This window comes from Chlorocebus sabaeus, chromosome 21 (assembly GCF_047675955.1).
Source record: "Chlorocebus sabaeus isolate Y175 chromosome 21, mChlSab1.0.hap1, whole genome shotgun sequence".
NCBI classification, from domain to species: Eukaryota; Metazoa; Chordata; class Mammalia; order Primates; family Cercopithecidae; genus Chlorocebus; species Chlorocebus sabaeus.
Genome location: NC_132924.1, coordinates 116,547,094 through 116,559,204, shown reverse-complemented (window position 1 = coordinate 116,559,204; position 12,111 = coordinate 116,547,094). Strand labels below are relative to the sequence as shown.

At 46.1% G+C, this 12,111-nt stretch overlaps 1 protein-coding gene and 1 long non-coding RNA gene across 2 annotated transcripts; one reads left to right on the top strand and one right to left on the bottom strand.

The window, feature by feature from the left end:
* The first annotated feature begins 47 nt into the window (after nt 1-47).
* On the top strand, nt 48-6,194 carry LOC119621617 (uncharacterized). The gene is made up of 3 exons (XR_005238169.2): nt 48-1,214; nt 2,417-2,538; nt 2,845-6,194. It is a non-coding gene; the product is annotated as an uncharacterized lncRNA (long non-coding RNA).
* TMEM139 (transmembrane protein 139) lies at nt 244-2,427 on the bottom strand. Its single transcript, XM_007983268.3, has 2 exons — nt 2,053-2,427; nt 244-1,826 (listed from the first exon to the last, which is right to left on the bottom strand). The coding sequence occupies exons 1-2, from the start codon at nt 2,388-2,390 to the stop codon at nt 1,424-1,426; spliced, it is 741 nt and encodes a 246-aa protein (XP_007981459.2). The 5' UTR covers nt 2,391-2,427; the 3' UTR covers nt 244-1,423.
* Nucleotides 6,195-12,111: the final 5,917 nt, after the last annotated feature.

Here is a 12,111-nt window from a genome sequence, read left to right as displayed (position 1 = left end):
TGCGTGCGCAGGCGCAGAGCTCTAGCGGCGGCCGCGCGGGCCAATGGGGTGAAGTGGAGAGCTCAGTGGAAAGACAAAAGGAGAGAAGGAGCGGGGCGGGGCAAAGGGCGGGGAAAGAGCGAAGGCGGGCGAGTGTGCTCCGTTCGGCCTGGGAATCCGATTGGTTATCGCTTCCCGCGGAAATCACCCCGGTACCTCTCCCGCCCCCTGGCCGGCCTATGGCGATAACTTCACGGAGACTTGTGTGGCTGGAGTTTTGCTTTATTGAAGTTGAACGGTTGGGGCCAGGCTGCGGAGGAGACTGAGAGCGCGACAAGGTGCTGAACAGATACCCGCCCGGGGAAGGAAGGCTGGCTTAGGAGGGAGCGTCAGCTATGGTTTAGCAGCTTCCTGCGACCGAAACCTACATCACAGCCGCAGCACACAATTCCAGGAAACCTGGTGCTTAATATTGGGATCCCAGGAATCCGGACCGGCGTCTGGGGTGAAAGTCTAGCGGTCAGAGCGCACGAGTGAGGAAGAAGCTATTAGAGACGCTTCGCAAGTGGCCCCGGGGCTTCATATGGATGATTCAAGAGGGAATCTCCTGGCCAGAAAGCTCACATGTTTCACTCTTTCTGGCCTTCATACCCACCCTCCACCTAGAACCACTGACTCCACTGTTTTCAAATACATTGGGGACCCTGCACTGGGGACTGTTCTCTAGCACCTGGGCAGGAGAGGCACAGACACTGCTACCCATGCGGAGCAGGGATCCCCAGAGCGTTGATTGAGTTTGCTCGTCCAGGAGGCTGGGGACATGCGTGCCCATGCTCAGCCCACCCCCTCCGTAGACACAATTGGTCCCCCATTCTGTTTGTAGGAAGTCTTCCACCCTGCACCAGCAGCTGTCCCTAGACAGGGATTGGGAGACATGCACGTGGCTTGGCTTCCTACTACCTTGTGTTGAAAACACAATAGGCTTTGGGATTAGAGTTAATGTTATTTACTAGCAGTGTGCCCTCGTGCACATTATAAAACTCCTCTGACTCTTGGAATCCTCATTTTTCAATAATAACTCACAAAGCTGGCAAGCCTAAGGGATCTAACAGCTCGAACAGCACCTGGAACAGAAGCAATAGCCGCCACTCAGAGGTTATGTCTTCCTTCTCCACCTTCTCTGGATCACCTCCCTACCTCATCCTCAATTTAACACTGGAAATATTGGATATGGGGTAGGTCACCAAATGTTGCCAGAAGACTCAAATTATGCCACCCACATCTCAGCTGGGAAGGGCTTACCGTGGCCTGACTTTCCTCAGGGTCCAAGTCCCCATTTATGATATTCAGCCAGAAACACTGTTTCTGACACATAGCAGGCACTGGAAAATGTTGGTCAAATGAATGAGGTCTGGTATGGAGAGAGGAGAAATCGGAGAGTCATTTAAGGGGGTGCCCAGTTGTCTTCACAAAAAACACTATCATCATCAGGTTGACCAAAGCAGACGTCATAGGCAGGGGGTGGAGTCAGAGGCTCTAATCTGGGGAGTGCCCCCAAGCTCTGCAGATCAGGAGCAGTGGACACAGCCCGTGGTCCCCGAAGCCGAAGGCTGATTGGAGCTCTTCCAGGGCTTCCTTCCTGGGCCATAGTCTCTGAGGCCATTCGCCTCTGTTCCAGTCCGGCTCTCCTGGACCCCTCTGGATGGCTAGGTTGTTCATCCTCAGGTGCTGGGAGTATCACAACAGTGCTGTAGGGGGGTGGTTGGTCCAACTCTTGGGGGCGGCACTGGGATTCCAGTCCCACCACAGCCTCTTCATAGGCTGGCACTTCAAAGGCTTCATTGTCCCTGAGGGAAGAGAAATAAGGCCATTGGTGGCTTCCATGAAAGAAGCCCTTTTTCCCTTTTTTTTGTCTGCTACGGGCAAAAGATCCTGTGTTGGCCTCTGAACCCTCCTCCCGCTGATGCCAGTGACAGAGGAAACCAGAGACTCTGCCTCAGAGACTACAGGGAGAGAGGGAGGGAGGATGGGCCCAAGGTGTATTCCTCTCCTGATGCCCACCCCTTAACTCACCGTGCATTGCCTGAGGGCCCTGGGCTCTCAGTCTGCATTGATTGGAGCTGGGACCGAAGCCCGCATTCCAGAAACCGGACCAGGAGATAGGCAAACAAGAAGAAGCCACCCAATGTGAGAAAGAAATAAGCAACAGGGGTGATGTCCGTCTTTATGCCCAGCAAAGCCAGCCCCAGTAGGAAGGAGGCGCAGCACAGGAGGAGAAGCGGCTTCTCCAGTCTCCCCAATAAGTACATTGGCACCATGGCCCCTCCCCAGGCTCCTGCAAAAAGACACACAGCTATTGTGTCTACACTAGTAAATGGTGTCATGGCTGTGTCAGATACCAAAGTAACCATATGATATTTCCTTGTTTGGTTTCTAGGTTCTTCAATCTCAAATCAAATAATCTGTGGAGTCCCCTCCAGCTCTGAAATTCTCTCTAGGTCTTAGCGTGTGTGGAATAGCCAGGAAACCAGCCCAGGAGCCTTGACTCCCAGCCATTCTGTAAGTTGACTGTGTCATGGCTCTGCCTTCTTTCCTTTATCCTTCCCTGTAGTCTCCCTTCCAGCTCTGTCCCTCACCACCATCCAGGATCCGGTCCTGGGCACGCCTTGCCTGGGGCTTCAGTGCACACTGGCATCTCTGGAATTCAGGTGATGGGGCAGGCCCTGCCCTTCCTCTGTTATTGCTCCTGGATCTCCACCCCCAACCTCCCCAGCCAGAGGCCCTCAATCCAGCCCTGTTAGAGAAGAGGGGAGGGACCCCCACTTACCCTGTCTGACTCTGTCTTTTCCTTTCCTCCGGTGTCAGCCCATGCTCCAGGTGGAGGGAGAAAGTGCACACAGGCCCACCAAAGCCACAAGGACACGACTGCTTGAGAAACAATTGTACAGGCAAAGGCCCAGCACAGTGGCCAGAGGCCCTGATAACTCCTGTCCTCTTCTAGATAGACCCCACATCTGCCGGGGCCTTCCTCTACCCTCTGCTGATCCTAACTCGTTAAACTCAGTTTGCAAGTTTCCTGCCAGGAATTAGCCCAGTGGCTGGGAGGCGGTGGGCAGGGGAACCCTTTTTCCTTGTAACAGCAACAACCCAAGGCAGCCCATACCCCAGAAACAGCCTGTCAGAAGTTGCCAGTGCTCTGTGTAGCAAGGAATTGCAGATTCCCTCCTCACACCTTGGTCCCAATCCCATGACCCTCCCGACCCTCACACTCACACCTGTCTCAGGAGTTCGTCACTCACCTGTCTCCACAGACTGCAGAAAGTAGATGGGGTGGGGGTGGGGGGAAGGGCCGGAGCGGGTAGGTGGAGCCCACTGGCCCCACCCTCTTTTTCTTTTCCAATCCCTCTGTTCTGGCCCAGTCAGTCTCCGCCCCTTTTCTCCCTAAGGCTGACTTCCAACTGCTGCACCTTGATTTGTTCTGGTTTTTACTCTCTCCACCCACCCCTACTGTGCCCTAATGAGAGTGCACCCCTTACTCCCAATGATCTTTGTACTTAGGACCAGAGTTAGCATTAACCTTTCCCTCTCAGCGCATATTGTATGTTAATTACAGCCCTGGGCAGTTTGCCTTCTATTTGATAATTTACCTTGTGCCTCTGTCCCAAGTGACTGGAAGGAGAGACCTCGGCTTATTTAATCTCTGTAGATCAGCACACAGTGCATTGCACACAGGAAGCGATGCTGTGGGCATGGAATGGTGTGTCCTGCTTCCATTGCCCAAGTGCTATTTTTGCGGACTCCCCGTTTTCTGCAGACCTGTGAGAAGTATGTGTGTGTATACTTCTTGACCCAGTTAACTCCTGAGTCTTCAAGATCCTCCTCTGAGGTGATGCTGCTTTGGAGCCTGCTCCAGAGTATCCACACTGTTCCTTCCTAAATCTGTTCCACCACCTGGTTATGTAGCATTTTTCTGTTTACTGATTTTCCTTCCACTGTGAGTTTCTCAAGGTGCGTGATTAGTTTTAATCATCTCTGAATCCTGGAACTAACATGGTCCTGACACGTGGTAGGGACTAGAAGGCTCCCCTCTCACCAGGCTTCACCACACCTGTGAAGATCCAGGAGCCATTCTTTTCAGTTGTGGGTCAGGCAGTTAAGTCTGAGTAGGGGAGGTGCTTGGAGGTAGAGGGTGGGTAGAATCATACTTTGTTCTTGAGCCAGAGGGTGAACAAGACTGGGCCCCGTTCCTTCAGAGGGTGACCAGCAGACAGACCAAGGGGAGCTGCAGACCATGGGCACAAATCCAATCTAGGCTTCCCAGGGACAGCTGGGGTGCGGGAGCATAGCAGAGGGTGTGTGTGTGTGTATATATGTGTGTGTGTGAGAGAGAGAGACAGTATGAGAATAAGGATAACTGTGTCTGTAGTGGTTGGTATATATATGTAGGCACTGGTGGGATATTGAAGATTCTCTGTCCCATAGCCCCACATCCATAGCGGAGAGAGGAAGGAGACATAACAGGAAGGCTGTGGGAGTCTAAATGAGGTGTGCCTCTATGTAAAGTAGGCACGGAAGTGAGAGGGGGCTGATTGTTGTTCTGTTTCAGCCAATTTCCTCACTGTTCTGCTCATAAGGGGAAAGTACGGCTGGAATCAGGACTTCAGTCTACAGTTAACATATGAATAGAAGGAAATTGGCCAAGGGTCATTGGTGTGTGTGATAGGAAAGGGGGGTTTGTTAAGGAGTGAGTTGTAGGGATGGGAAGGTGTAGGCTAAGCCGCACGGGGCCAAAGGGTATGGGCCTGAGGTGTAAGGGGAGAGTCTGGGAGAGGCTGGACCTTTGTAGCTTAAGTCTCTTGGTTGCCTGAAGGAGAGTGCAATAGATAAGAACTGGATCCCAACTGGAGAGGCTAGACTGCTGACTGGGTGTGCCGTTCATACAGTCTCAATTCCAGTAATGTAAAATCAAGTTTTTAAAAATTGCATTTGTTAAAAAATAAACATGACAATATTTAAAAGCTAAAGAAAAATAATCATCTACTGTTGCGGGAAGTCAGGGACCCCAAATGGAGGGATCAGCTGAAGCCGTGGCAGAAGAACATAAATTGTGAAGATTTCATGGACATTTATTAGTTCCTCAAATTAATACTTTTATAGTTCTTATACCTGTCTTTACTACAATCTCTGAACATAAATTGTGAAGATTTCATGGACACTTATCACTTCCTCAGTCAATACCCTTGTGATTTCCCATGCCTGTCTTTAATCTCTTAATCCCGTCATCTTCTTTGTAAGCTGAGGAAGATGAATGTTGCCTCAGGACCCTGTGATGATTGTGTCAACTGCACAAATTGTTTGTAGAGCATGTGTGTTTGAACAATATGAAATCTGGGCATCTTGAAAAAAGAACAGGATAACAGCGATGTTCAGGGAACAAAGGAGGTAACTTTGAACTGGCTGCCAGTGAGCCAGACAGAACAGAGCCATATTTCTCCTTTTTCAAAAGCAAATAGGAGAAATATCGCTGAATTCTTTTTCTCAGCAAGGAACATCCCTGAGAAAGAGAATGGGCCCCTGAGGGCAGGCCTATGAACGGCCCCTTTGGAAGCATGCTGTCTTTTATGGTTGAAGCCGAAGGGATGAGATAAGCCCCGGTCTCCTGTAGCACTCCCAGGCTTATTAGGACAAGGAAATTCCCGCCTAATAAATTTTGGTCAAACAGGTTGTCTGCTCTCAAACCCTGTTTTCTGATAAGATGTTATCAATGACAATGCATGCCCGAAACTTCATTAGCAATTTTAATTTCACCCCGTCTGGTGGTCCTGTGATCTCGCCCTGCCTCCATTTGCTTTGTGATATTTTATTACCTTGTGAAGCATGTGATCTCTGACCCACACCCTATTCATGCACTCCCTCCCCTTTTGAAAATTGCTAATAAAAACGTGCTGGTTTTATGACTCGGAGAACATCATGAATCCTGCCGACATGTGATATCTCCCCCAGATACCCAGCTTTAAATTTCTCTCTTGTGCTCTTTCCCTTTATTTCTCAAACCAGCTGAGACACTTAGGAAATAGAAAAGAACCCACATAAACCATCGGGAGCGGGTTCTCCCGATAGTCTACCATCTCATTATCCTAACATGGCCATTTAAAATGTTTATATAGTTCTTCCAGACTGTCCACATGCAAACCAGAATATACTAACCACTTTGTATCTTTAAAAAGTTTTATACTTTATATTGTATATATTTCACCTTGATAAAGACTTTATTGTAGTAATTTCAAACAGCCATGTAATATTTTATTCAATCAATATGCCATAATTTGATTAATATGCCCTCATGATACATTGCTCAATAACACTGAGCCTATTTCACTCTATATTTTTGGCCATTAAAAATAATGCAGGTTTCCGGGCACGGTGGTTCATGCCCGTAATCCCAGTACTTTGGGAGGCCGAGGCGGATGATCACGAGGTCAGGAGTTCAAGACCAGCCTGGCCAACATGGTGAAACCCCGTCTCTACTAAAAATACAAAAATTAGCTGGGCATGGAGGTGCCTGCCTGTAATCCCAGCTACTCGGGAGGCTGAGGCAGGAGAATTGCTTGAGCTGGGACCCGGGAGGCGGAGGTTGTGGTGAGCCGAGGTCATGCCATTGCACTCCAGCCTGGGCAACAAGAGTGAAACTATGTCTCAAAATAATAATAATAATAATGCAGACTGGGCACCATGGCTCATGCCTGTAATCCCAACACTTTGGGAGGCCAAGGTGGGTGGATTGCTTGAGCACAGGAGTTTGAGACCAGCCTGGGCAACATGATGAAACCATGCCCCTCCAAAAAAAAAAAATACAAAAATTAGCTGGGTGTGGTGGCATGCACCTATAGTTCCAGCTACTCAGGAGACTGAAGTGGGAGGACTGCTTGAGCCCTGGAGGTTGAGGCTGCAGTGAGCTGTGATCATGCCAAAAAAATACAAAAATCAGCTGGGGGTGGTGGTGCACACCTATAGTTCCAGTTACACAGGAGGCTGAGGTGGGTGGATTGCTTGAGTTATGGAGGTCGAGGCTTCAGTGAGCTGTGATCATGCCACTGCATTCCAGCCTGTCTGCATTCCAGACCCTGTCTCAAAAATTAGTATAATAATAATAATATAATGCAAGAAAGTAGATTAGAAGTTGCTAGGGGTGGGGAGGCAGAGGGAGAAATGGAGAGTAACTGCAAATGAGTTTCATATTGGAGTGGTGAAAATTTCTAAAATTACATAATGGTGATGCTTGCACAAGTCTGAATGATTCTTAAAAAAAAAAAAACCCACTGCATTGTACACTTTCAAAGGATGAATTGGCCCGGCGTGGTGGCTCACGCCTGTAATCGCAGCACTTTGGGAGGCCGAGGCGGGCAGATCACAAGGTCAGGAGTTTGAGACTAGCCTGGTGAAACCCCATCTCTACTAAAAATACAAAAATTAGCTGGGCATGGTGGCAGGCGCCTGTAGTCCCAGTTACTCGGGAGGCTGAGACAGGAGAATGGCATGAACCCAGGGAGGCAGAGCTTGCAGTGAGCTGAGTTCATGCCACTGCACTCCAGCCTGGGCAACAGACTGAGACTCCACCTCAAAAAAAAAAAAAAAAAAAAAAAAAAAAGATGAATTATACCTTTGTCAATCAAGGAAAATGACTGAGGCAAGTCTCAATCATTTTAGGAGGTTTATTTGCCAAAGTTAAGGAAGTGTACCCGGGAGACAAGTCTGTGCTTTTCTTTTAAGATTATTTTGGTGGTTTCAATATTTAATGCCTTTGTCTGGCTTAGTGAATCTGCATTTTTACATAAGATAATGTAGATAATAGGGCAGAGGAAACAATCAGATATGCATTTGTCTCAGTGGGCAGAGGGATGACCTTCATTTCTGTCCTGTGTCCCCCGACCTGTGAATATAAGCTGTGAATTTACATTGCCCTGGTGAACTTTAGCTGAAATGCTTTAGGGTAAAGATCTTGGGTACCACAGGGAATCTCCTTGTGGTCAAGATGTGAGGGAGGTGTGTAGCTTTTCATCTTTGTAGCCATCTTATTTAGAAACCAAAATGGGGCTGGGCGCAGTGGCTCACGCCTGTAATCCCAGCACTTTGGGAGGCCGAGGTGGGCGGATCAGGATCACGAGGTCAGGAGTTTGAGACCAGCCTGGCCAACATGATGAAACCCCGTCTCTACTATGGCATGCGCCTGTAATCCCAGCTACTCGGGAGGCTGAGGCAGGAGAATTGCTTGAACCTGGGAGATGGAGGTTGCAGTGAGCCGAGATCACACCACTGCACTCCAGCATGGGCGACAGAGTGAGACTTGGTCTCAAAAAACAAAAACAAAAACAAAACAAAACAAAAAACCAAAGAAACCAAAATGGGAGGCAGGTTTGCATGACCCAGTTCCCAGCTTGACTTTTCCCTCTGGCTTAGTAAGTTTGGGATCCCAAGATTTATTTTCCTTTCACACCTTAAGAAAACTGTTTAAAAAATAATACAATGAACATCTTATGTATAGTTTTCCTTTTGCTTTGGATTATTTCTTCAGGATGAATTTTAAGAAATGTCATTATCGAGAGAGAAGCAATAGGAAAGTTTTTATTGTCCTGAATGCATATGGCCAAATTGCTTCCCAACAGTTTTGCTTTCCTTTATTTCTTCGTCAATGTAATATCCTTAGCAAAACAGGAATGCACCACTTAATTCAATTGTCATCCACTTTCTACTTGCCTGCCTTTCATAAACCCTACTGGAGATGGAATTACTTCTCCTTGACCACTGTTCCCTGCTCGTTTGGGTGGATGACAGTGAAGGGAAGTGGAAGGGCAAGGAGAACAAGGGAGAAGTCAAGCTTACTGCCTCCCACTGTGTGCTTGTCTCTGTGGCTTTGTATTTCTGTGATTTTTGTGTTTCAGAATCCAGAAGTGCTTTATAGTATCATCATGTGTAGAATGTTTTGTGCATACTCCTCACCATGTTACTTTACACTAATTAAGTAATTTAAAATACGTATGCCATACTAAGAGGTAGTTACTGTGATTATGTCCATTTTATAGATGAGGTCAGAAACTTGAGGAATGTGGGTAGCTAATTAAGGGTGGGGTCAGGATTTGAACCCATGATCTGAACCCAGAATCCTGGCTCTTAAGCACTATGCCATCCTGCTCTAAACACTGTCTTGGGTTGCTCTCAAATGATAATTTAACAAAACGCTAGAGGCATTCTGAATCATTATTCTGTTCTCTGGAGGAGTGGTAGATGCTATTTTCCCCCATCATTTGGCATTTTAAGAAAAGGCTGATCTTTAGACAGCAAGGGCAGCCAAGGAGATGATCAGAAGGTAAATTAAGGTTATTGACATATAAGGCAGGATAAGGAAATGAAGATGGCAAGGTCTGTATTGGAAGGCTTACCTTTTATCATCTGATTAAGACAACTAAGAAATAGATCACTCTAAACTGAATAAGTATACAACCCACTGCTGGTGACTTCTAAAAAGATATTGGTGACAACAGATACATACCTTTGTGTAGAATCAATTGATTGGACCCACATACACGATCTCATTTGATCCTTATTAATAATTATTTGGGCTGCCTGATTATCCTTTACATTTTACAGAGGAGGAAACAAGCTCAGAGAAAGTACATGATTTCTTTAGTTAGAAGGAAACTCAGAACCTTGACCTTTTAATTCAGCTGGGTGTGTTTTCCCCTTCAGAAATTGCCCTAGTCACAGCTTCTACAAAATGTGTAAGGAAGGTGGATAAATGGTTTATCATGACATAGGTGAGCAACATTGATATTTTCTAGACAGAAATGCTTTCAACAAATAATAAATCCTCCAATATGTAAGAATAAATACATGCAGTCATCCCATCAACTAGTTTTAATATTGTACAAAGCTCACTAAACAAGAACTGAGTGAACAATGGGGTTGAGGCAGTCAGTCTAGCTCAGATATTCAGCATTAAGCCGCAAAAAGCTTCTGGAATTTGAGAAATTGAGTGTGGTTGTTGCTAAGTAATAACAACAAAAAGAGCATTGTGTTTGTTAGAAATGTCTACCAATAGTGACAGCAGAGTCCCACATGGATATTCCTGTAAATACTAGCAAACAGTAGGCTGTGCAGTTATGCACGTGTGTTTTGGCCAACCCTGGTTTTCAAATCTCATTTCTACCACTTACTAGCAGTGTGACCTTGGACGAGTTACTTCACCTTTCTGAGCTTCGGTTTCTAATCTGTAAATTGGTGAAAGTAAACCCAAGTATATCACCCCTTTCCCACCCTGCTCCTCCAGCTTGGGGAACTACAGCCAAAGTGAGTCTGAGTCTGACTGTAGTGTGTACAACTGTGTGTGGGACCAGCGAGGGGCACCATCTTGTCACTGGGACCTGATTTCACCATGGAGCATTAGTTTGTAACTACATTGTACATAGCCCTGTGCTAACTTCTAAGGGCATCTACCCAGGAGAGGTAACATATTTGATTGTGGTCTCCAGGATTTTCTGATATGGACAGAGAGATAAGACATGCATATTAAATAATTAAATAACAATTAAAGACAGTATCTGACAGCCTGGGCAACACAGTGAGACCCTGTCTCTACACACAAAAAACATTAAAAATTAGTCAGGTGCAGTGTTGCCTGCCTGTAATCCTAGCTCTTTGGGAGGCTGATGGGGGAGGATTGTCTGAGCCCAAGAGTTCGAGGTTGCAGAAAACTATGACTGTGCCACTATACTCCCGCCTGTGTGACAATGCAAGATCCTGTCTTTGAAAAAGAAAGAAAGAAAAAAAGAAGAAAGAAGAAGAAGACAGTATCTGAAAAACTACTAATGTATGTGCCAGGCAAGGCTCACGCCTGTAATCCCAGCACTTTGGGAGGCCAAGGCAGGTGGATCATGAGGTCAGAAGTTCGAGACCAGCCTGGCCAACATAGTGAAACCCTGTCTCTACTAAAAATACAAAAAGTAACTGGGCATGGTGGCACTCACCTGTAGTTCCAGCTACTCGGGAGGCTGAGGCAGGAGAATTGCTTGAACCCGTCTTTCCGTGCCTGGCTTATTTTATTTCAGATTCCTCTATGTAGTTGCAAATGACAGAATTTCTTCCTTTTTTGAGACTAAATAATATTCCATTGTGTGTGTGTGTGTGTGTGTGTGTGTGTGTGTGTATCTGTGCATACAGTCATGCACCACATAACAATGTTTCCACCAGACTACATATAGGACGGTGGTCCCATAAGATTATAATGGAGCTGAAAAATTCTTATTGCCTAGTGATTTGTGTTACAATTGCCTACAGTACTCAGTGCACTAACAGGCTGTACAGGTTTATAGCCCAGGAGCAATAGGCAATACCACATAGCCTATTTGTGTAGTAGGCTATACCATCTTGGTTTGTGTATGTTCTGTATACTCCATGATGGTCACACAATTATAAAATTACCTAATAATGCATTTCTCAGAACATATCCCCATCATTAAGCAATGCATGACTGTGTATATACACATCACATTTTTTAAACCATTCATTTGGGTTATCTATTTAAAATTTAATTAAAATAAAATAGAGATGAGGTTTTGACATGTTGCCCAGGCTGGTCTCGAACTCCTGGGCTCAAGCAATCCACCCACCTAGGCTTCCCAAAGTGTTGGGATTACAGGCGTGAGCCATTACGCCCAGCCTAACCATTCATTTATTGATGGACACTTAGGTTGATTTCATATTTTGGCTATTGTGAATAAGAGCAAGGTATCTCTTTGATATACTAATTTCATTTCTTTTGGAGATGTACTCAGAAATGGGATTGCTGGATCATATGGTAGATCCTTTTTTAGCTTTTAGAGGAACCTGCATACTATTGTCCACAATGGCTGTACTAATTTCTATTCCTGTCAACCCTTTTCTCCACCTCATCACTAACAGTTATCGTTCAGCTTTTTAATAATAGTCATTATAACAAGATGTGAGGTGCTATCTCATTGTAATTTTGATTTGCATTTCCCTGGTGATTAGTTGTTGAACATTTTCATAAACCTGTTGGCCACTTGTATGTCTTCACTTGAGAAATATCTGTTCTCGTCCTGCAATCGTTTTTCAGTT